The 25,507-nt window shown below is 47.8% G+C and overlaps 2 protein-coding genes across 2 annotated transcripts in view; one reads left to right on the top strand and one right to left on the bottom strand.

Annotated features, from left to right (window-relative positions):
- The window catches only part of LOC118007347 (UMP-CMP kinase 2, mitochondrial-like), a 13,518-nt gene extending 10,972 nt beyond the window's left edge, over nt 1-2,546 (bottom strand). Inside the window, exons 1-2 of the mRNA XM_035000386.1 lie at nt 1,909-2,546; nt 390-504 (exon numbers count right to left, since the gene is read on the bottom strand). Coding sequence (XP_034856277.1) covers nt 390-504; nt 1,909-2,508 — 715 coding nt within the window. The 5' untranslated portion in view covers nt 2,509-2,546. The remainder of the gene's footprint in view (nt 1-389; nt 505-1,908) is intronic.
- Nucleotides 2,547-7,023: 4,477 nt separating this feature from the next.
- LOC118007348 (radical S-adenosyl methionine domain-containing protein 2-like) lies at nt 7,024-22,670 on the top strand. The gene is made up of 6 exons (XM_035000387.1): nt 7,024-7,432; nt 13,414-13,575; nt 16,133-16,362; nt 19,098-19,247; nt 20,016-20,048; nt 22,140-22,670. The coding sequence occupies exons 1-6, from the start codon at nt 7,081-7,083 to the stop codon at nt 22,302-22,304; spliced, it is 1,092 nt and encodes a 363-aa protein (XP_034856278.1). The 5' UTR covers nt 7,024-7,080; the 3' UTR covers nt 22,305-22,670.
- The last annotated feature ends 2,837 nt before the right edge of the window (nt 22,671-25,507 follow it).

The following is a 25,507-nucleotide window of genomic DNA, read 5'->3' on the forward strand; positions in this document are numbered from 1 at the left end:
TGGGATCATGACCTGAGCCACCCAGGCGCCCCCGCGCTCTTTCTTCTGTCGGGAGGACCGCTTTTGCCCTGCTCACCGGTACTTCTCTGATCTGTTCCGAAAACAGTCCCGGGGTCTGCCCTTCCAGAGGCTCTGTTCCCCACACCGAGGCCGCATTCAGTGCCTTCTCGCGGTCACCAGAGCACCTGGGGCCCAGCCTCCCCGGGCCTCCCGCCGGAGGTCTTATTCGACTGTCTCCCAGGCCTGCCCGGCTCCGGGCCCGGCACGCACTGGAGACCGACATGAAGCTTATGAATTGAGCTCTGTATCGAGTTTGACTTACTAAAGACCTGTCTGTTCCCGCAAGGGATCAATTAATCGCACTGCCTGTAACTCGAAGGTAGCATTACCTGTGGCATCCAGTCCTTCGATGGCAATGACCGGGAACTTTCCTCTCGCGGCCTGCTCCGGGCACCGGTCAACCAGGTCAAGCACTGCCTGGGCTTCAGGAAGGAAGGGTATACACTGCGAAACAATGTCTGCGCGTGAGCAGTGAAGCAGCGGGCCTTCTGCGGTCTCTAACCGCGGAGAGCAAGATTGCCCAGTGCTAAGAAGGCGTAGGTTGCGTCTGACGCCGCGCCAAGTTCGTAGCATTTGGACCTGGGAAGGGCTGAATTCCTTCATTTTTTACTGAATAGCTGTGCCTCCAAAAAGGCGACAGCGGCTGAGCTCACTCAGTCTGCAACCCACGCTGACCAGCTGCCCCAGAGGAGGAAGGACAGGCAAGACCGCAAGTGCGGGTTGGGGTGACCCAGCGACCCGAGACTGCAGCACGTGGTGTGCCGGCTGCGGCCGCAGCTCCCGGGAGCAGCCAGCACCGTCCCTTCCTAACCGCTAGGGGGCGGAGGAGAGAGCCGCGCGCCGCGGTCACCCGGTGGGTTGCGCGGGCGTCGCGGGCCCTTCTGAGTTCTCACCTCCGCTTCCCCGCACTGCTTACCGCGGCCTCTCTGCAGCGAGGCCCGCACGTGTGTGCATGCGTGTGCTTCACCTTCTAAGCGCTTTCGAGGACTAACATGGCCAGCCTTCGCGGTGACTCGGTGAGGGTGGCAGCATTATAATCCCCCTCTACGAACTAAGGAAACTGAGGCGGGGGGGGGGGGGGGGGGGGGAATAAGAAACTGAAAGCGACACAGGTAATAAATGCCGCGTTGGGACTGAAACCCAAGCGACTGGTCCTGCCCTTTTAAACCGCTTCGTAATACAATCCCAAAAGCTTGCAAAATGCACTAAATTCCACCGCGCAGCCTCAAAAAGCCGAGTCTGGACATCCCAGGCCCCGCCCAGGCTGCGCTGGGAAAGAATCTCCGCTCTCCTTTCCCGAGCACCTGCTGCGTGCCAGAGCTCTGCTTGTCCTTGTGTCCCCCGTGCCCCCTGTGCCCAGGGCTTGTCCTGACCAAGGCTAGGCAAGTGTTTCACAGACCAAAGGGAGAACAGAGGGGTCGTGCGACCTGGACCGGCAGCCAGTAAGCAGGCAGCCGCGGTTTTAGAACAAGGTTCTTAAACCCCAAACTCATGCCCTTTTCTCCCCAAAATCATGCCCCGGCCTCCCAGATGGCAGGATCCTCCCCGCACGCGGCGGCCGCTTCCCTCCCGAGGCGCCTTCTGCACGCATTCGGAGCAGGCCTGGCGAGCGTGGCCTTGGGACATCAGTTCCCGCCTCGGATGGGAAGTTCCTGGCGGCCAGGAACGGAGAAGAGCCGCGGTGTCTAAACCAGAGTCTGGCACTCAGGCGGCCTGGTTTGGCGACGGCGTCGATCGGTGCCCTGGGCCGCAGAGGCCAGGCTGGAGAGGCCGGCCCCGGGGAGCGCGCGCCCCGTCCGCTCCCTGTCGGGGGCCCACCCGAGTGCCGGGAAGGGGCAGAAGTCTTACCGCCTCCAGAACGGCGCGGGCGGCCTCCCGGTGCGGGAAGACCCCAGAGCTGGGCAGGTCGGGCACCACCGGGTGCAGGGCGGGCTCCGGGGCGGCCACGACGCGCTCGCGGGGGCCCACCTGCCGCCACCCCGCGCCGTCCCGCAGCTCCCACAGGTGCTGCCACACCTGCCGGCGCGCGTCGCCCACGAACTCGCCCAGACGCGGGCCCTCCGGGGACTCGCCGAGCAGGGAGAACAACGCGCGCCGGGTGTCGGGGCTGTCGCTGGGGTCGTGGAGCAGGAAGCCGTGCTGCACGCCGCCCGCCGCGCCGCCGGGGCCGTAGCACAGCAGCGGGCTCAGCTCGCACCGCCGGAGGGGGTCGCGGCGCAGCTGGTGCAGCTGGTGCCGCAGGCGCTGGTGCAGCCGCGCCGCCCGCACCCGGGCCACGCAGTCCCCGCCCGGCGCCAGCGGCACGCGCAGCGAGTAGCTGCGGCCGGGCGGGCCCAGGAGCGCGGCCGCGCGGGGGTCGGGGAGCGCGCCGGGGGCGTCGGCGCCGACGGCGAAGTGAGCCAGCGTGCAGCCCGGCAGCTCCAGCGCGAAGCGGCGCGGCGGCGCCATGGCCGGAGCGCGGGCCCCGCGTCGCGGCCCCGGAGGCGCCCGAGCAGCAGCGGCGAGCGCGGGCGGAGGGCGGAGGCCGTGGGCTCGTCCGGCCCCGCCCCGCCGCTCTCGGGCCGCCACCGGGGAAACGAAAGTTAAGCGACGGCGGGGCGGGCCGGGCCGGGGCGGGGCGGGGGGGGGCGCCCTCTGCCCGCTCGCGGGCCGCGCCCACGGACGGCGGCGGGGGGCGCGCGCGGTGCCGGCTGCCACCCGGAGGGCGCTCTCGGCCCGGCGCCGGCTCCTCCTCTGCTGCCTACGTCCCGGGGGGGCGCGCGCGCGTGTGAGCGTGTCCCGGAGACAGCGCGCGCCGAGCTCTGCCTTTTAGCTTCGTTCGCCCCCCGCCCCCCGCCCGCCCTCTCCGGCTCTTGAGTGCGGCGCAGACTCCCGACCCGGGCGGGGTTGCAGACCCCTTGGCCCCTTGCTCGACCTGAAGCCTCCCCCTGACCCGCTGCATCGCCCTCACTCTGACCCGAGTCCTATGGGCTGCTTAGAAGGCCTGAACAGGGAGCGCTTTTCCCTCTTCTTGGAATTAGCCCCTCTGTCGCTGACTCGCAAACTAGGACGTATCGCCAGATGTGCAGGGGAGCCAAAGAAAGGCCCGCCTTCGGGTCCAGTTCGCTGGTCCCGGCGTGCTGTGTCAGCCCGAAGCCCGCACCTTGGTATAGCAGCTTTCACGCAATTATTCAGATGTTTTGTTCTCACTCAACAGCTGATACTTTGGAAAATGACTGTCAAGCAGGAACGTGTGGGTGGCTCAGTCGGTTCGGCGTCTGCCTTCGGCTCAGGCCATTAGGGTCCTGGGATGGAGTCCCGCATCAGCTCAGGTCATGATCGCCTGGCCCTGGAATCAAGTCCCGCATGGGGGGGGGGGTCCTTGCTCAGCAGGGAGTCTGCTTCTCCCTCTGACTGCAGCTCCCCCTGCTTGTGCGCTCTCTCTCTCTCTCTCTCTCTCTCTCTGACAAATAAATAAAATCTTCATAAAAAACTGAGCATACTGAAAACAAAAATCCTATGGGGAAAACTCAAACATTTAGAAAAGACAATGAAAAACATTAGATGAACTGAGGGCAAACAAACTTTGTAATTGAAGCAGTTTGGATTTAGCATGCGTGTACGTTTAATTCTGGAAGGAATACAACTTTTGGACAAACAGGAACTATTATAGATACGTGGTTGAAGTATGAGCTAATAGACAAGGAGCAATCGGATTAAGATGTTTTTAGCTCTCTGAGTACAGGATCATTCTTACTCTCTGTGAGCAATCTCACTTTGGGGCATTTAGTGTGCAGAGTTGTTTTCACATGTATAGTGTTCTAGTGGGAGTGTAAATTGGTTCAAGTACTTTGGAAAACTCTTCGGAGGTATATGCTCAAGGGGAACACACATACACCATGTGAACCAGCGATTCCAATCCTGGGTATATACCCAACATAAATGCATACATACATGTCGGCCAAAAGATATGTACAAGAAAATGCATGGTGTAATAGCAAAATATTCCAAATGCTCCTCATAATAAAATAATTAAATGTATTGTGGTATATTTAATGAAATCAATAAATGGGAGCTATGAAAATTAACAATCTACTGCTAAACACGGCAAAGTGGATAAGTCTGCAAACACAACAATGAGTGAGAGAAGCCCAGCAGAAAGAGGACGTGCTATTGTAACCTAGAGTATGGTTTTTAGGACAGGGTTATCTTTGGAGTGGAGGTAGGGTTTAGGGCCTGGGGGAAGGTCTTGGAGACTTCTTGGTAAAATTCTATTTCTTGATAAAGATGCTCATTACATATGTGTGTTCATTCTGCCAAGAATTCATTGTGCCGTGCATTTATGAACTGTGCACCTTTCAATGTATGTATAGTAGTTGATGTATGGTACTGATGTACAGTATGTATCAGTAGAAGATCTACCACAGAAATGTTATGATGATTGCAAATCACTGAACCGATTCCACCATCTGCTAATGGGCTGCAGGCACTGCTGGGACATTCCTGCAGGAAATGGCCCACTTCAGGGAGCATGGAGTACATTAAGGATGTGCAGGTGTTTTGAGAAAAAAGTCTCCGGCTAAAGAGAAATGGTGATGACATTTGGCTGTTTTCCAGTTGCATTTGGATGCCTTTAGAGATGGCCGAGTCCCGAGTAGAAAGCCTAAAGGGGGCTGCCTTGTACCTCCTCCAGCCTATCCCCGTCTTGAGCAGTTGGAAGAAGAAATCCCTCCCTGGGCCCGCGCAAGCCATGACTTTGATTATGAAAGTCTTACCACTCCTGAAACTTACTCTTAAATGAATGGGAAACGACAAGTTGGAAGGAATAGAACATCTGTTCAAGGACTTTTGTGAGTTCTTTGCTGGGAAAGACTTTGACTTATTTATTTCTATTTTTTTCATATTAATATTTTATCTAAAAAATAGGAGGCTCTCAGTTGTTGAAGCAAAGAAGGAAGGAAGGAAAGAGAGAATGCCTGAATGAGTGAATGAATGAATAAAAGAAACTGGTCCCATTAGAACAGACTTAGGAACAAATAATAAAATAATGTGCTAATAGTGATCAATCACTGAGCAGTGTTGCAGGTGTTTAAATCCCAGTTCAGACACTTACTCCCTGTGTGACGTGAGTTTCCCCAGCTATAAAAGAAGTTAGTACATGCAAAGTGCAGAGCAATGCCTGGTACCCAGTGCTGGATTGTGGGCTAGCTATTGCTAATTTATTATAAAAGCAGCACTCTCTGTACTTAACATACGTTAGGTCATTTAATCCTGACAATGCCCTCTGTGAGTGTGATATCAATACCCATGTTTCCCAGATGTGTTAACAAGATCAGGCAGGTAAAGAAGTTTACCCAAAATTAAACATTCCTGGCTGAACTAGGATTGAAATCTTAAAATATTTAGCTTGAAAAGCCTACATTGGCTCTCCTCTGTGCCATGCTGCTTTGATTTGAAAGGAAAACTGACTTGGTTTTTGTTTCTTCATATACATGTGATCTAGCAAAGAAAAAAAAAGTGTTTCTTGATTATCGTACCATGGTGTTATTTCGAAATGTTTTTGGCTAAGATGATTTCAAGCACTTGGATTCTATCCACCAGTGCGTAATTGGAAATCATTACACGTAGCCTTGCTATTTTGGTGAATTTGCTTTCACTTTCCTTTCTAAGTAAAATGAAAATCATCTTTGTTTCCATTCAGAACATAACACTACTAGAAAAACAATAGCGAACCCTAACTGAACACTTAGAGTCTTCCATACACTGTCCCAATTTATGTGATTCACATGCATTAGAATTTGATCATGAGTTTGAGCCTTATGCTGGGTATAGAGATTATTAAAAAATAAACTATAAATAAATAGATATGCAGGAAAACATAAATGTCTACATTTCAACACTATGAAAATACATAAGATGAATAACTAAAGGCAGATTAAGTGTAAATGTTATTATGTGCCTGTGCATTCTGACTGTGATCTGGAAGGGGCCCCAAGGCGAATGGGTTCTGTCCTCAGCCTGCACAGGTCAGTCATGCTTTGCATTCTTTGACTTCCATAACGAACTGTCAGGGCGGCCCCCCTCGGGTAAGGTGCCAGGGGAGAGCCCCTGCATGCTGTATCATGCGTGAGTAATACATCTGAAGAGGTGCCTGTATCTCTCTCCAAGTTGCTGCTCTAGATGGAGATATGGACAGAGAGCAAGGTCTTGATCTGTGTCCAATTAGAAGGCTACTGTTGACCCAGGAGATAGGTGAAAGGTGAGGCAGAGAAATATATGTTAAGAAAAAAAAGAAGAAGAAGGTAGCGGGAGGGGAAGAATGAAGCGGGGGAAATCGGAGGGGGAGACGAACCATGAGAGACGATGGACTCTGAAAAACAAACTGAGGGTTCTAGAGGGGAGGGGGGTGGGAGGATGGGTTAGCCTGGTGGTGGGTATTGAGGAGGGCACATTCTGCATGGAGCACTGGGTGTTATGCACAAACAATGAATCATGGAACACTTCATCTAAAACTAATGATGTAATGTATGGGGATTATTAACATAAGAATTAAAAAAAGAAAAAAATATAATATAAGCCACATATGCAATTTTTAATATTTTAGGAGCAACATTAAAAAATAGATGAGAGAGGAAAGAATGGGAAATTATTGTTCAAAGAGTAAGCTTAGTTTAGAAAGATGAAAAAGTTCTAAAGATACAGGGGTGTGAGATGTAAATACATTTAATGCCACAGAATTATACACCTAAAAATGATTTAAATGGAAAGTTTATGTTACATATATTTTATAATAAAAAAAAGAGTTGGGGTGCCAAAAAAAAAAAAAAGGTGAGGCAGAGAGAGGCAGATGCCCAGCCCTGATCCTGAGCCTTGGGTCTTGGCCCTGTTCCAACTTTCATTTTCATGAACAGGAAAATCGAAACTTGAGCTCAGCTGAAAGTTAGTCAGAGATGTGTCCATCCTGCCCTTGTGATAGGCTGCCCCAGCACATATATAAACTGAGTCCCGAGCTTCAGTGCACCCTCAGGGCGCCTGGCCACCATGTGGATGCTCGTGCCCATCGCTTTTGCTGGAAAGCTGCTGAGCACCTTCAGGAAGTCTCTGAGCTCTCTATGGGGCAGCGTGGTCCCCTGGTTCTTCTGGCTCAGGTCAGCGGTCTGGCTGGCAAGGGGCAAGAGCACCCGGCCGCTGCAGCTGGGCCAGGGTGAACTGCAGGAGAGCAGAGGGGAGGAGGAGGAGGGCCCGGACCAGCCCACCAAGCCCACCAGCGTCAACTACCACTTCACCCGCCAGTGCAACTATAAGTGTGGCTTCTGCTTCCACACGGCCAAGACATCGTTTGTGCTGCCCCTGGCCGAGGCCAAGCGAGGGCTGCGGCTGCTGCAGGAAGCCGGTGAGTCCCCCCCTGGGAGGGAATCAGCGTGCAGCCACTGGCGGGGGGCGGGCGCAGGTGGGAGAGCTCCTGCAGAATTTGAGATGCTCCCCAGCCCCTCTTGCGACGGAGTATTAGGGTGAATTTGGGGTGGATGCCTAGGCCTTCGGAACCAGAGTTGGCTGGCGCAGACAGCAGGGAGGCAGACCCATCCCTCCTGTAGCCTCCAAGTGAGCAGAAGTCTGTGCACCTGCCGGGCTCCCAGTGCACCCAGCTTGTGCCAAGAGACAGGTTGGGAAGTTGTGCTACTTTCTGAATTTGTCCAAAGCACTGATAGATTGGGGCTTTCCAGAAATTGTTAACGAGGAAAGTCGAAAACAAACAAAAACTTTGACTTAAGAACTACAATATTTTTAGGGGCGCCTGGGGGGCTCAGTCAGTTGAGCGTCTGACTCTTGGTTGTAGCCCAGGTCATGATCTCAGGGCTATGAGATCGAGCCCCATGTCAGGCTCCACGCTCAGTGGGGGGAGTCTGCTTGAGATTCTCTCTCTCACTCTGTCCCTCCCTCTCTCTGTCTAAAATAAATACATCTTAAAAAAAAAAAAAAAAGAACTGCAATGTTTGAGTCTTTTACTTTGAATCATGCTGTTTAGCTCCAGCTAAACTAGTAACAGCAACCTGACCGACTCTTTCTCAATTTGCTTAACCTTTTTTTTTTTTTTACAAAAGTATAACATGCATGCCCAAAGTTGCACACATCCTGAGGGTTCAGCTAGACAAATTTCACAAAGTAACCACATCCACATAAACAGCACTGAGATCTTGAAAGAGAACATCACGGCATCCATAAGTATCTCTCTTCCAGCTGCTGCCCTGCCCCTGCCAGGGTAACCATGAGTTTGTCTTCTAACAGACAATACTTTTTGCCTGATTTCGTACTTTATATAATGAAATTAGACCATTTGCACTGCATTGGGTCTGACTTATTTTGCTCTCCATTACATTTGTTCCATCATCCACAGCTGTTCCTCCAAGTATAGACCCACCTCACTGTTCCCAGTGGGCTCTAGCTCAGGGTCTCCCCATTTCTCACCTGGATTGCTGCAATTCATACAATTGTCTCTGCTACCCCCACTGGGACATCAAGTTCCTCCACCCCAATGCTTCAAGTGCCCAATGCTATAAGCACATCATATTACACCCATTCTCCCCCAACACCTGCATAAATCAAGCCTGTGATCATGCTGTCTTCTCCTTCTGGAATGTCCTCTCTTCCTCATGTGTGATCCCTTGGCGCCTGTTACAAATATGTATTATAACACCTTTTTTTTTTAAAAGATTGTATTTATTTATTTGAGAGAGAGAGAGAGAGAGAGAGAAAGCACAAGTGGGGAGGGAGGGGGAGAGGGAGAAGCAGACTCCCCACAGAGCAGGGAGCCCAACATGGGGCTCAATCCCAGGACCCTGGGATGATGACCTGAGCTGAAGGCAGACGCTCAACTGACTGAGCCACCCAGGCGCCCCCTATTAGAGCACTTTTTAAATTATACCATTATGTTTTGTTTTTTTGTTTTTAACATCTGGGTCCCCAAAGAGTTTGAGTTCCAAGGTGGAATTTTAGCATTCTATGTATCTTTGTGCTTAGCAGGATATCTAGAATGTAAAAGGGGGTTGGTGAATGTTTTTGGAGAGATGGATTAATAGATGAACCAATGAATGAAGGGAAGTCTGGTGTCGTGGAAAGAACTTAGACTCTTGACTCACAAGGCCAGGGTTTGAGCTCTTGCCCTAAAACTTGTGAGACTTATCAAGACATTTAACTTTTCTGAATAGCAGTTTAACAATCCTTAAAATGTAGATAATCAAGATAACACCTATACCGGTCACCTGAGTGGCTCAGTGGGTTAAGCGTCGCCTTGGGCTCAGGTCACGATCTCAGGACCCTGGGATCAAGCCCTACGTTGGGCTCCCTGCTCAGCGGGGAGACTGCTTCTCCCCCTGCCTGCCACTCCCCCTGCTTGTGCACGCTCTCTCTCTCTCTCACTCTTGCTCTATCTCAAATAAATAAATAAAATCTTAAAAAAAAAAAAACCAGATAACGCCTATACGACCTCAAAAAGTTACGACATGGCACAAATAAGTGAATGCTCAGGTGTTTTTAAATAGACTATAAACTATAATGGTTATAATTAATACATTTATCATTAATATAATGATTTCTCAGGTTTAAGTAAATAAAGTCAATTAAAATGATCGAGGTATAACATAAGTCATATGCCCCGTAAGTGAGATTTCTGACTAATAGAGGAAAATCTATTTTGGTGATGATTAAAAATGTAAAATTAAATGTGAATTATATTTAAAACGTACTACTCGGGCAGATGATGCTTCTACAATATATTATTTACTTCTCTTGCTTTTACACGAAGAAGAGGGAATAGGATTTAGCCACTGTGAGCATCAGATATTGATCCGTGCTGTAATACGATTGCTCCTTGTAAGTTAACATCATTGTGAAGTAATTGTTGCTTGTCTAAGATCTTAACTACGCACCTACATCCTGTTCCTTCGATGCTCTATTCCTTGCATCCCCTCTATATCTTCCCCTCAAACTCATCAAGGGCTGCAGGCCCATATACCGTATCACCTTCTCCAGCTCCTCTGACCCTATTCCACCACACTTTCGGTGATAATGATGTTTCTACTGAATGATGATCACCATCAGTCACACAGGCAGGCTCCCAGCATGTTGGATTTCAGTAGTGAGATGATGGAATTGATCACTGTCTGGTCATAGACACATCTGAGTGAGAAAGACAGTGTTGAAAAGAATAGCAGATGTCATTTGGTCTGCTATAAAACAGGGCTGTTCTGGGTGAGCTGGGATGAAGGGCAACCCCACTGACAAAGATAGAAGGCTGTGGAGCTTGGGCATCCATCCTAGCTCCATTTTTTCCCCCTAGTCTTACGATCTTGAATAAATCACTGAACCTTCCTGAGCTTCAGTTCCTGCAGCCAAAAACCAGGATAGTAATTCCTTCCTTGCTGAATGAGTTTCAGGATGAAATGCTTGCCTGAACCATGTTACCTTGGGTGAGGTATGGGGAGGCCAGATGCAGATCAAGAGAGAAAAATTGGAAAGAGATGTGTAATTTGTTACTCACAGTTCCTTGGGCAGGGCGCCACTCGCCACACAGGGAGTCCTGGGTGAGGATGGGAGGGGACTGTGAACGTGACCCATCGGCGTGGTTTTCGAGGAAGGAACAGGTAGGGAGGCAAAGTCAGCTTAGCACGGGCTAGTTTGAACAATCTCAGCAAGCTGTGGTCACAAGGGCTGTCCCGGTTGTCCGAGACCCGGCCCTGGGAGGCAGAGGGCGGAGGACAGTGGCCCCGAGAGAGAGCCTCGTAGATGAGGTGCCTGGGGTGCTGACATCCTTGGTTGCTCAAGAAGAGGACCTGACCAGCCGTCAGCCAGGACCTCGAAACTGAGTCAGGACAGCATTTTAAAATGCTACAGTGAATTTGCACAAATTAAATTTCTAAGCACAGTATTCGTTACTTAGTAGGTACAACGTCTGTTGAACGGATGTTAACAAATAACATTCTCGGGGAATTTTATGGCATGATGTGCTGTTTGGCCCTTAGTAAGTTCCCCCAGGCCTCTCTGCTAGTCTGGTCGGTGCTTCTAATTATTTCGCTCCTGTGACCAAATCTGTTTGCTGCTCTCACGGGTCCCAGGCTTCCTCCTTGGATCTCACATGGGCTTGTGTTTCTGCGGCTTGGCACCCCGGGTCCTCTCCTTGCCATGCTCTGGCTTCTGTCTCTAATCCGAGCATGCTGTCTGGTGCCTGTGCCCTCCACATCAATATCACTGTATAAATTCCAAATTTCACACTCTTGTGGACCTTCGAGTTAAATTTCCCCATTCCCTCCAATCTTTCATTCGCTCCACTAAAATTCCAGTAGAATCATTGAAAGCAGGGTAACAAACCCACAAAGAAATCAACACGGAGTTGTTGGAATTGACTGATGGCACTTGGACACCTTCAGCACGGGTCGGCAGGGCGGTGGCTGCCAGAGGTTCACCAGACTGCCCGTGGAATGCAGAGCATTTCAGAGACGAGAACCTTCTGATCATGCAGAAGTACAGCATTGATCAAGAAGGAGGGGGTGAGGCAGGAGCGAGACAACAGGCCGAAGGCAGATCCGCTGCTGCCCCCACCACGAGGAGAGCCCTCCCCAAGTCCTGCAGATGGCAGAGGGCATATTTTCAGAAGAATCTGGACCACCAGGCTGTGCTCAGCCACCCCGGGGGGAGCAGGGAGAAGAAAAGCACCATACTGAAGACCGGGGAGTGAGAGTCTGCCTGCTGGGTGTGAGAGCCCACGTTCTGGGGTGCAGGCAGCCAGGGGGTACAGCATAGCAGGAGATTAAGAGTCTTCTCCAGCAGAACAGAATGGCCCAGAGAAAAGACCAAGGCTCCCAGCGTGTGGGGCAAAATCCAGTGAATAAGTCAGTTTCTCTCTCTGTCACTCTATAGTAAAACTCCATCGAGGGGTTTCTTCCTCAATCACAGAAATTCCCTTCCGCTCTTTTATGCGTCACTCAAATAAGAAAGGACGAATAGAAACACCGAAATAAAAGGCAGACGCCAAAACAAATAAGCAAAGAGAATATAGGAAAACTTCAGAACATCTGTAACTGATAATCCCAGAGAGATGAGAGAAAATTTACATATGAGAAATAGCAATGCGCTGGTAAGTAAAGAGGATATGGGAGAGTCTGGGGAACGGAAACTGGGATTTCTAAAATTAGAATTGTAATAGAAAGACTAAAAGACAAGGTCTTGGGAAAATGGGACGCAGGAGACACAGCAGGAAGGTCTGGTGGTTACAAGCTGGAGCACCAGCAGACCAGTGATAGGACCTCCAGAGAAACAAGCACGTTGGAGAAGAGGTAGGAGTTCTCAAAGAGTATGAGAAACTTCCCATACCAGAAGGAGCTGTATTTTTGGACCGAGGACCCGCCAAGTGGCCAGAACAATGAATAGAGACAGATTCTGCTAAGGCACACCACCTTGAAATTTGGGGACATTGGAAAGAAAGCTTCTAGAAGGGAAAAAGCCATGCACTTAAAAGGGATTATAAATCAAGGTGTTATCAGGCTTCTGAACAATAATATTAAAACCTCGAAGACAGCAAATAATGCCCTTAAAATACTGAGGGCAAAGTGACTTCACCCAGAGTACTATACCTGGCCAAACTAATGTTTAGGGATGCATTTGGAAACATGTAAGTTCTCATCTTGATTCATATTTTGCATTTTTTCAGGAAACTGCTAAGGGCTTTTCCAAAGGGCAAGAATTCCAGGCCAAGAGGCATCCAGCATGTGGGAGAGGGCGGGGTCCCCCTCAGCGCAGAGTGCTGAGGTGTCTCAGGCTGAGAGTCCCCAAGCAAGAACATTCTGGATGGGGCGGAGGGGGGTTCCTGCACATCTCTGTGTTGTCTCATCCATCCATGTAACTGATTCCCTACGTTGAAGTGCATCTATTTTATTTTCTTATTTTTTAAAAGATTTTATTTATTTATTAGAGAGAGAGAGAGGGAGCCCGAGCAGGGGCAAGGGATAGAGAGAGAAGCAGGCTCCCCGCTGATCAGGGAGCCTGATGCTCGATCCCAGGACCCTGAGATCATGACCTGAGCCAAAGGCAGACGCTTAACCGACTGAGCCACCCAGGCGCCCCTAAAGTGCATCTATTTTAAAGCAGGGGAGAAGGTTAGGCCCCGATATGGACATGGTTTGTTCCCCCCTGCCAAACACTGTGGGGAGCATGGGGAGCCATGGGTGGGGGGTGGGGGCTGGGGATAATGGGCAGCTTTCATTTCATTTTTTGTTACTTTGAGAAAACATCACTTTTGTCATTAAAACAATAAGGGGTGTTTGTGCAGTGGAAAAAAAAAAAGGAGAACAGAAGGAAAGATCCATGTTCTACCTCTCACAGGGATGGAGAAGATAAACTTTTCAGGCGGAGAGCCGTTTATTCATGACCGGGGCGAGTACCTGGGCAAGCTGGTGCAGTTCTGTAAAGAGGAGCTGCGGCTGCCCAGCGTGAGCATCGTGAGCAACGGGAGCCTGATCCGGGAGCGCTGGTTCCAGAACTACGGTGAGCTTCCTGGCATCACGCTGCAGTTGCCTCTGCTATGATTGTTGGTTCCGGGCATCCGGGGCCTTAGGTCAGGCATGCTGGGGGAGCAGGGGGCGCGGGGAGCAGGGTGTGGGGCAGGGAGGAGACACCAAACCCAAATCCCTTTGCAAGCCATGCATGCAGTTAGGAGGCTTCCTTCTGCGGGGCTCTATACTTAGAGCCCTATACTTGTTGACGAACTTGTTGGCAAGACAGGTAAGGAAATGTTAGCACAACTATGTTATGTGTCCCAATTCAGCAGGTGCTGAGCCCTATGGCTTTAGCTTAGCCGCTAGCAAGGAGCATTACACAGTTCCACAACCCCTACCTTATGGCTTGCTACTAATGTTTACTTTTTAAATATTAAAGGAACTATCGCTTTATTAGTCTCATAAATGAAGCAATTGGACTAAAACAATCCTTCCCACCTTTGGCTACATATTTGGCTGCTGAAGAAAGTTAAATAAAGTATCTGTGTGGGGGCTGAATCCCGGGCTAATTATATCAGAACCAACTCGAGGGGCTCTACTCTGCGGCCAGGATGCGAACCACGGAGCCTAAGACCGTGCAGTTCCCTTACAGCGGAGTTTCCATAGACGTGATATCCCTAGAGCAGTACCCGGAACTTAGGGAGCAGTGGAAAATATTCATTTTAGGAGACAGGGATAACTCTTAGAGCACAGTTTTCTGTTCTAATCTGTATGAGCTATTGGAGCCTTGACATCACTGAAAGAGGGGTTGCATTTACTCTCTATTGAGGCTGCTCACAGGAAGTCTCTGACCCCTCCCAAGATGACGGAGAGATGGGAGTGGGGAGGGGAGACTGTGGATGAGCGCGGGGCGGCCCATCTGCTGAAAGTGAAGCAAGAAGACGAATTCAGAAGTCTCTGGGAAAGGTAAATCAGGGAGGACTACAAGATGACGTGTGCGAACCAAAACGTCTGTGAAGGGAGTCACTAAGTGAAATGGGGTCAGAAGCTTCCAAGTAAACTCTGAGAACCAGATTCAGAAAGGCAAGAAAGGTTTAGGGCACGGTGTGAGCAGGGGAGAATCGGTCAGGCTTGTTGGCGGTGTCCCCGAGCCGCGCTCTCCCTCCAACCCTGGCTCTCATGCCCAGTGTGGTATGAAGAGCAGGTCCTGCGGGATCACTGCGTCCAGGGTCAGAAGCTCACATGCTGGCATGGGAGAGGCCATGTGAATGAGTGAATTTGGAGGTGCAGAAGAAAAACCCACTTCAGTCCCTTCAGTAGGGAGATAATAAGCAAGTGGGAGGCCATGAAGAATAAGAAGCACCATGCTCTATTCATAGTGGACAGACGGACAGCCAGTGAGTCATGAGCTTCCATTGACATTTATCCTCTGTGGGAGTGTAGGCTTAGTGTTGTCATATTCTGAAATCTACGTTCTGTCTTCAATCTCCCAATTAAATATTTGCAAATAATTTGAAATATTGTTAGATGTCATGAGGGAAAAACAACAGCAGTGTTTATGTATAACTATGTGGTCTGTAAGCCTCCAGTCTTCCACCTCCAGTTTAAAGGACCAAGGGTGAGTCAGTGAGCTTGAGTGGACCAAGAGAGCCGTTTGGATCAACTGCCATCTCTCTAAGTTTGGCGGTTTTCTAGGAGTGCTCACAAGACTCAGTAGCCAATTAGACTCATGGCTAAGGTTCATCAGAGCAAAGGATGCGGTGCAGAACCAGTAGGGAATGGGCATCACAGGGGTCCAGAGAGGTCAGACACGGGCTTCTGAGTCCTTCCCTTCCAGGATGTACAAGATGTGCTTTCTCGCACGCACAGTGAACCATAGGGACATGTCTGGAATGTTTTTGCCCAGGAATGCTCATGTGAGTCTTAGGGTCCGAGGCTTTTATAGAGAGCTGGTCACTTAGGCTCATACTGCTGGGTACCCTTCCACGGCAGCTGCAACTCAGGACTCCCGACAACAAAACCAGGTACACCGTGAACCTTGTTCACCAATCCCAAAAGCTCTTGACAAGCTGATTAAACATGCCGCATTGCTCCAGACATAGACACATCATCAATGGGAAACACAGAGAACATTCTGGTGGCCATACATGCAGGGATTGGCCAAAACTCCCTCATAGTTCCATGTTCTTCTAGAGACTGGCGAGGACTCAGCAAACAGATCTGCTGTGCTAACTCTCTCTTCACAAGGGCTCCTACAAGACAGTCTGAGTGCAGGAGGAGGGGATATAATTCAGATGTAGCAATTAATGAAGGACCCATTTAAATGTGCCACTAAACACTCAGACACATACAAGTGCCATTTTAGGTTGGTCAAATGGGAGTATCTCCATCACCTCATGATGTGTATATTTATTGTTTTTCAAGATTATTTAAACAAATACCAAGTATAATTCACATTTCTGTGAGTGTTGCAGGTATGAGGAAAAGTCTTTTTAAACATTAATACTTAGATACAAGCAAGATGTGTTTTATCATTAAGAGATATAAATGGCCTAAAAGCTTTGGTCCTTGAATGGAAAGGCTGAAAGGTGCTCACTTTCCCTCAGGTGAGTACCTGGACATCCTTGCCATCTCCTGTGATAGCTTTGATGAGCAAGTCAATGTCCTCATCGGCCGTGGTCAAGGAAAGAAGAACCACGTGGAAAATCTTCAGAAACTGAGGGCGTGGTGTCGAGATTATAGAGTGGCCTTTAAAATAAATTCTGTCATCAATCGATTCAACGTGGACGAGGATATGAGGGAAGAGATTCAAGCCCTGAACCCTGTCCGCTGGAAAGTAAGTACCGTGTCCCTTTTGCTGAGTTAATTCAGAAAATGTTCGGGCAAAAAACTTGTGACACTGAAACCCGAAATGTTCAAGTGAGAGAGGACTCTGGACTGACCGAGCCAGCCGGGAGACCGGGTCCTTGGACCCTCTTCCAGCTCTCTTAAACTTTAAACTACTTACACTCCCTTTGTCTCAGTCTCCCCTCTAAAAACTGGAACTGATTCCCTTCTGGAATGTTGGGAGGATAAAGGTCAAAATATATAGTCAGGGGGCACCTGGCTGGCTCAGTCGGTGGAACATGAGATTCTTGATTATTGGGGTTGTGAGTTCGAGTGCCATGTTGGGTGTGGAGATTACTTAAAAATAGAATTAAAAAAAAAAAAGATACAGTCAGTGCTTGGAGGTGTTCTGAAGAATATGAAAACCTAGAAAACCTAACCTGTATGTATTTATTAAATATGATAACATCTTTAAAAAAATAAATACATGTATATATATATAATAAGACTAGATTTCTTCTTAAAACTCTTGGCTTATTCATAAATGGATAAATGTTCTCTATAAATTCTATTAATACATTTTTCATTGAATTATTAGAAGATATTGGGGCAGGGGCGCCTGGGTGGCTGAGTCGGTTAAGCATTTGCCTTCAGCTCAGGTCATGATCCCAGGGTCCTGGGATCAAGCCCCGCATCAGGCAGAGCAGGGAGCCTGCTTCTCCCTCCGCCACTCTTTCTCTCTCTCTGAAATAAATAAATAAAATCTCAAAAAAAGAAAAAAGAAGATATTAAATGACACTATCCCCAAGTTGTGGCGAAGTGAATTCGCCAAGATCTGTGCTTTAGGACTAACCCCTCTATCAGCTACTAAAAAGTCTAAAGTTCAAACTCAAGGTATATTTATAGCACCCACAATGTACAGACACTTACAAGTAACAGTAAATTAAAGTTTCATTAAAGTTTCCTACCCCTGGCTGTTCTTCAGAATCAACTCAGGGAACTGTTTTTAAAAGCAGCTTCCTGGACCTGCACCCCCTACCCAGAAGAACTGGAGAGAAGCTAAAGAAAGAGGTGTGGTGGGAGGAACAGAGGCTGTGGTCCAGGAAGGGGGATGGACGAGGGCCAGAGGCTAGGCTCCAGGTTCTTAGACTTTCCTTCTAGAACCACCTGCCCATCACTCTCCTCTTCCCTGATCCCCCATCTCTGTCCCACTTCTTCTGCTGTTACTGTTTTCCTCACTATTCTCTTTTCAGCTTCTCTCTATATGTATATACGTTTTTCCTCCTGGCTTTGGTTTGCGAGGAGCTCCTCGTAGCTTCTTGATCTCAGAGCTTTCTTCTCCAATCTTATAACTCCTACTGTGGCTCCCACTTGCTGATTCACTCCAGAACTGCCTGTTCAAAATCCTGGGTTTTCTGGAGGGAGCAGATTAGCTACTGCAGTTTTCGCCTCAGATCACGGGTGTCTGCAGACTGCAAACCGATGAAAATCAATGCCCTCGGGTCAGGTGCCTGGGTGGCCCAGGCCGCGTCCTCCATGGGAGGGCCGGGGCTCCCGGGCCCGTCAACAGTACGCCAGCACTGAACACGCATTGGCGGGAAGGGCCCTCATAGTATTCCTCAACAGAGGGCTTTGTTGTCACCTGGAGGCTTGCTGTAGCCACACCAGAGCCGGCCCCACCTAACCTTGCCCAACCAATCCCACCACCCTCCTCCCATTCTGCTTCTCATGCTCCTTTCAAGCTGGAACCAAAGTCACCGGGAGAAAAGCCCACGTGTGTCTTCACCCACCTGATATTCAAGTCAGCCTGGGCTTCCAACCCGTGTGGATACCTCCTCTGACCTCCCTGCTAGTCCTCTCTCCCCACCCTGTGCCTGGACTGGGCTTGGGTGCTGTGGGGACAAAGGTGAGGGGTGTCCCCTCCCTAGAAGCTCACAGCCTACTGAGCAAGACAGTCATGAAAGCAAATAGTAGAACCACTGTGTGACCAGGGTCTGCAGGGACTGGGGAGCACAGAGGAAGGGGCTGAGAATAGAGTGAGCAAAGAAGGCAAGGGTTAGGGAATTTTACAATTAATTCTAAGCTGACAAAAATGTTAATTAAACACTATGTATAATCACCCCCTTCCTTGAAAACCCCACAGACCCGGGCTCTGTGCTGGCTGTGTGTTTGATCAGCTGCCATCTCGTACCACCTTGAGCGGGTCCCTGGGACAGGGTTTTTCCTTCTCAGATGATGGTATTCCTTATGAGGGAATAATACATTCACACATACACAATTATTGACTTAAAAGAATGTTGGGAGACTCTTATTGGCTTTGGGAAACTGTCCTGGAATATTAACTGCAAAATAAACTACATAGTCGAGAGGCCTTAATAAGGATATATTGAAGTCAGCAGAAACAACATTTTGAAAATACTTGTTTCTTGGTTTGGGGATCACAAATGATTTATTTTCTTAATGCTTTTGTATAGTCCATATTCCCTGCAATGAACACCTGTTACTTGGTGTTCTGCAAAATTAGATTATCAGACTGGATCAAACATACACTAGACCAGTTTTGTATTTTTGGATGGTTGGCACTTCCTGACTTTGAGGGCCCCAGAGCAATGTCTTTCTAGACTGTTCCTGAGTCAGAGCAGTCTTCTTTGCTTAGAAGAGATGACGCTGGGTCTAGGGGAATGAAGTTTGGGGTAAAAATGGTGGGAGGCTCTTTGCAAAGCAAACACCGTCCTTATCTTCCAGGTCTTCCAGTGTCTGCTGATTGAGGGGGAGAATTCTGGAGAGGATGCTCTGAGGGAAGCGCAGCAATTCGTTATCAGCGATGAGGAATTTGAAGGATTCTTAGACCGCCACAAAGAGGTGTCCTGTTTGGTGCCCGAGTCTAACCAGAAGGTTGTATGAAGCAAACATTGCTTGGTTCATCCTCACACCTTGAGATTGACTCCAAACAGGGAGCTCTAGCCCAGAGGGATCCACACACTGTTCCTTTAGAGGGTTCAGCGGGCAGGATGGGAGGGGTGCAGTCACCTTCCAGCTGTGGGACCTCTGAAGGAGCTTCAGAGGCCCTTCTCCCTCCCCTGTCCTTGGGCCATGCGTCCACCCATTGTTCCCACAATGGGAGCTGTTCCAAGGACACAGCCCTGAGCGGGGACAGCTTCCTATAGGAGGATAGGTCCACCTCCCATATACCTATAGAAGGTATAACTAGTTACAAGGAATGAAAGTCACATTAAAATCTTCAGGTAAGCTCCTAGGGAATAGCATTAAGGCTTTACACATTGAAAAAGGGGGAAATTCCGTGTAGGGTAGGAACAGCCATTGGGAATATTGAATACAGAACAAGGGTCTCCCACAGCTTGAGGAAATGGGGAAATTAGCCTGGGGATTTCATTGTCAGGGAAGCTGTCAGAGTGGGGCAGGGAACCCAGCCTGCTGGCAGTTTCCGGAATCTGAACAGACACAGACAGATGCCCCTGCAGATGTATGTTAGGTGGGGACGGGGGCGCCAGCGGATCGATCGCCTTGAAAGGGACATACCCAAAGCCACTCAAGGGATATAAGAAGCGTAGAATCCCGAAGTAATAAAGCACAAATATACCAACGCTGTGAGACAGACCCTTACACTTGAAACTACATTTGTATTTAATTTCTCTTTTGCAGATGAAAGATTCCTACCTCATTCTGGATGAGTATGTAAGTATTTGTAATGAATTATAAAATTTGAAAACTTTTAAAATAAGAAGAATTTTAAAAATTAGAAAAAATTAATTAAGCCGCAATGCCAGAGTTGAGCTATAATGAGCATAACCGGTCCCAATTTTTCTTCTGACCCAGCATTTCATGTTTTTATCGTCACTGATTAGCATTCATATTATAGAGCCCTTCCCGCACTGGGTGGGTTCCGAGCTAAGCACGTGGGCAGGACTTTGCTTGAACCTGGGCCCTGTATTTGCACCAACCCCAGGCGATGGATCCGTGGATATCCCCTTGAATCTGACATTGCAAAGAAAGCAGAGTCCTCTGTCATGCCGTCTTGGGCTGGGAGTTCCCCGGCAGTGGGATCCCAGGGTGCTTTGGAGGGAGGTCCTCTCCCACTTCACATCACCTTTAACACCTCGGATGCTGCCAGCTCGTCTCTGACTGATAAGTCTTGGCTTTGGTGAGAAGCGGTTGGTTACAGCTCCTCTCTCCAAACCGCTGATAGCATTGTTATACCTCTGCCTTACGAAGAAAAAGGAAAACCTACCCCTTCTCAGATTTGAAAAACAAATCACTTTTTTCTTTCCTTTGTCTTTTTTTGGGGGAAGGGGGCTAGATTCATAAATCTTTGCCAATAGTTCTAGTATAGGACGAACAAGTCCATCCGAAGACCTGTTTCTAAGAAATGAGCTCCAGGGGTGCCTGGGTGGCTCCGTCTGTTAAGCACCTGCCTTCAGCTCAGGTCATGATCTTGGGGTCCTGGGTGTTGGGCCCCACGGCAGGCTCCCTGCTCAGCGGTGGAGCCTGCTTCTCCCTCTCCCTCTGTGTGTGCGTGCATGCTCTCTCTCTCTCTCTCAAATAAATAAATAAAATCTTTTTTAATAAAACAAAGAAATGAGCTCCAACAAGAACAATGGCTTTAATGTATACATGGAATTTGGTGTTTTGAGAAATATTTATTTTGACTTTTGGTATTTTCCTATTTTTAAATTAATCAATGATGCTTCACAACCATTTCATTGTTTCTCAACATGAGCTTCCTTTATGGAGCGTAAGGGGAAAGCACTAATGTTCAACATGTGGGCTCGAGTTAGAAATGAAAAGTCAGAATTTTTTTTTTTTGTCTTTTTAATTTTTTATTTTTAGAGAGAGAGTGTATGTGTGCAAGGAGGGAGGCTGAGGGGGAGGGTCAACGGAAGAGGGAGAGAGAGAATCTTAAGCGGGGCTTAATCTCATGACCCTGAGATCATGACCTGAACCGAAATCAAGAGTTGGATGCTTGATTGACTAAGCCCCCGTTCCGCACCCCATTTTTTATTTTTGGAGTATCATGATTGGCTGGGGATTTTTGGAGTATCATGATTGGCTAGGGATTCCTCCACAAACCCTCTGGTCTCCACACAGTTGCCACAAACATAGTGGAACCAAAATTTGCTTTTGGTAATTTAACATTTTGATTCAACAAGTATTCCTACAAGATACTTAGTGACATAGCTCAGAAGAAGTGTGAAGACCTCATTCCTGCCTATAAGGTGCTTAGTTTAGGGTGAAAACTGGGACGCTTGACAGGGCATATTCGACCCTTCTTGACCTGGTGCCTGCCTGCCTTTGTACTTCCTTATCCCTCTTTCTCCCTTTCTTGAAAGAAGTTTTTATTAAGGTTATGCCTATATATTTATGCATGAACCGTTTTCACTCCACAATATCATCTATCTGCAATTTCCCAAAGACACCACCCTGCTCCACGCATCTGTACTTTTATAACGCTCTTCTCTCCAGCTTACAATTTCTGAACGTCACCCCTCCCCCATGGAGGGACATGCACCTGCTGCGGCATGTGTATAATTCGGTCTGTCGTGCACTTAATTGATCTAATGTGTTTATGTTAGTTAAGGTGAGCTACTTGAATAGAGAAAGGGTCTTCAAGGAGGTCAGCATCCTTAGTATGGTGTCTGGCCCACAGCCTTCAATAAATATTTGTTGAACTGACTGCACTATCAAAAATCAGTCTGGATTAATCCTCAAAATTGAGTTTCACGGGATAAATTATATAAAATTATCCCCTTTCTGTCTTGAATTTCCTAGATGCGCTTCTTGAATTGTAGGAATGGGCGGAAGGACCCTTCCAAGTCGATCCTGGATGTTGGGGTAGAAGAAGCTATCAAATTCAGTGGATTTGATGAAAAGATGTTTCTGAAGCGAGGAGGAAAATATGTATGGAGCAAGGCAGATCTGAAGCTGGACTGGTAGAGCCGAAAGCGCAGCAAGCTTCAACCCACCCCTGGGGACTCTTGCTCAGACTCAAGGTGTGGCAACTTCCAGCAGCGGCGCTTCCTGTAGGCATTTTGCAGTGGCCCCAGATGTGATTTTCTGTTGCACAGGCTCTCCGATTATCTGTGGTAACTGAACACACAAATCACTTGGGTAATTGAAATCCATGATAATGCAAAACCATTAACTTTAGTTAATTCGCTTATTTAGGATTTAGTTCTTTGAGCACTGTTTTCTGTGACTCCTATGTTCCCCAATTTTGATGTTATTTTTTCCAGTCCTTTCATTTGATAGACTCAGGGTTATTTTCTGCTAAATATTGAAATGCCAATGTTCATACCCAGAGCAATTACAAAAGCTCTCCCCCAATTATTCTGCTTGTTGCAACACTCTTTCCTTTCTGTCTTTCTACCACTGAAGTCTTGGACTTTTTACCCAGAAGTCTAGAAATAGTCAGCAGATGTTTCAAAGAGTAGGAAATGATCATCTCATCAGTTTTCAGTAAGTACCTAGAAGGAGATCGTTCGTCTGCCTGTGCTCTGCGCGACCCCTGGCCCATGTTGACTACTCCATGAACGTGAGCTATCTCTGCTGCTCTCCTTCTTCTTCCAAGAGTCTCAGCAAAACCAACAAACCCTTTACATCTTGTGCCAAAGTTGACACGGGGTCGGTGTTTGGGTTGCCTATGAACCTGTTACTCCTGCCACCTGAGTCTGCCTAGCAACAATGCATGAATCCATTTGAACACAGTTGTCCCCACATCTCTGAGAAATGACACCATATGGCTCAGATGGTTAAGCCTTCAGCTCAGGTCATGATCTCCAGGCCCTGGGATTGAGCTCCATATCGGGCTCCCTGCTCAGCAGGGAGTTTGCTTCTCCCTCTCCCTCTGCTGCTCCCCCTGCTTGTGCTCTCTCTGTCTCTCTGTCTCTCTCTCTTTCTCTCGCTTTCAAATGAATTAAAAAAAAAAATCTTAAAAAAAAGAAATGACACCTTACTAGATCGGCCTCATGTGTTAGGAAAAAGCACTGGGCTAGTGTGTGGGAAAGAATGTGTGGAAATATCTAGAATGTACCTGGATTTTACATAAAGGGAGCCATGGCACAATATAATATATCTCAACTAATTCTGAATCACTTGATATAAGGATATAATCTGGGTCAATAGGAGAAGATCCTGTGCCTTCTTTTCACAGCTTCTTCGGGAAAATGTCACCTAAACTGGGTCAGAGAACAAAGTCCCCTTCCTTGTGGAAATATCACATGCAGTTTGTTTATGTAATTTAGACGGTATCTCATTGCCTGGAAAACAATAATTTCATATCATTGTTTCAGAAAACAAAATCATGGAAAGTTTTTTTGCCCAAGCATAGAAAAATTTTAATCCAGCCGCCATGCCAGTGTTGGTCACTAGGTGGCAGTAAATGTTGCCTGAGTCCATTAAGCAGCCATACCGAAATACCCAGTTTCCAGACTTGGTGGTTTTGAAAGTTTGGTTTTTGTAATTTTTTTTTCCTCAGAAAAGATACTTATACTTCAGATTTTAAGTCAATATGATTCAACTGAAATGTTTTTGGGTCCCATCTCAAACAGGGTTAACATAAATGGGTAAAACAAATATATAAATAAAATTTAAAAATTAATTAACTAATTAATTTTTTTAAAAAGGATGGGTTATCATGCATTTTCCATTTTATTTTGTTTTATATTTTAAGGGAAAAATGAATTAGAAAGCTTTTTCCCTGGGCGCCTGGGTGGCTCAGTTGGTTAAGCGACTGCCTTCGGCTCAGGTCATGATCCTAGAGTCCTGGGATCGAGTCCCACATCGGGCTCCCTGCTCGGCGGGGAGTCTGCTTCTCCCTCTGACCGTCCCCACTCTCATGTGCTCTCTCTCATTCTCTCTCTCTCAAATAAATAAATAAAATCTTTAAAAAAAAAAAAGAAAGAAAGCTTTTTTCCTGTATGGCTTAATATAATCAGTATAAACATAAAAGGTTTTTTTTTTTTTTTTTTTAATGTAACATGAGAGCACTTTGCTGATCTTCACATTATTCAGCAAGAGCAAATTCAGCCTAGAAAGATCACGGATGTGGAAGCACTGAAGATGTTGTCTGGTAGACAGCGGGGGCTCAATCATTATTATTTGAAACGAAATCTAGATGGGAAACCCGCAACCTCGGAGTTGGAACGAATTTCTCTCAAATTCACTCAAATTCAAAATGCGGGGAATTGTATAACTTCCTCCCAAAGGGAAGTCTAAAACATAATGAAACAAAACAACTGCACCTGAGAAATAAGTATTTTAAATATTTTTCCAACTGGTTTGATACCAGCCCTCCCCTGCCCGATGCCCTGTCAGGATTTGCAATGTTTAAAATACCTAGATGTTTCTTTTTCTTAAGGGGGAGAAAGTCTGATAGAGCCTCCCTGAGATTTCTTGCTGGCTGCCGTCTTGTTGAAAGACTGTTTAATCAGTTGTGATATGGGGGAGACTCACCATGATGTAAGATTTTAAGGCTTTGTCTTGAGTGTATATAGGTCTCAATTTGGGGGAAAAATATATTTTTTCTTCATTTGTGATGCCTTGCGTATCGGTCTGATGTATTGTAAGATGTTGTAATATATTAAAATATTTTTGTACAGTGCCTTCTCTCTCAGTGGGTCAATGTAATGAAGCCTCTCCTTGGTGTATATTTAAAGTAATTGTGTGTTTTTACAAACTGCCATTGCTAAAGGCAAGTACAATTTAAAAATCAACAAGGTTATCAATAATTAATAAGCACATTTAGCAAACCAATCAGCAACAAGATAGAGCGGAGATGAGTCACTGGGGAAAATGCCCTTTGTATTCTAAAATGAAAGCCAGCGTCTTGGGGACCAGGTGTCCAAAACCTGATGGTGTCAGGGAAAGCACCACCCTCCGTCCGTGGTCCTAGCTCCGTGCTCTGAGTGTGAGCTGGTCAGCCATCCAAGGGGCAGGCAGGCGCCTTACACTGGAGTCCAAGGAGGTGCAGAGCTCACCCCTAGCACCCTGGTTCCTAGCTGTCAGTTCAGTTCCTGAGCCTTTCCTTACCTGCATCCACCTGCTCTGCATGGGCTCCACTAGGGTGGGAACCATGAGCACCTCCCCTGCCAGCCAGCACTCCTGCCTTCCATCCCTCCCATAACTGGTTTATTTTTTCA

This window comes from Mirounga leonina, unplaced genomic scaffold (assembly GCF_011800145.1).
Source record: "Mirounga leonina isolate KUSES-001 unplaced genomic scaffold, KU_Mleo_1.0 Mir_118, whole genome shotgun sequence".
Lineage (NCBI taxonomy): Eukaryota > Metazoa > Chordata > Mammalia > Carnivora > Phocidae > Mirounga > Mirounga leonina.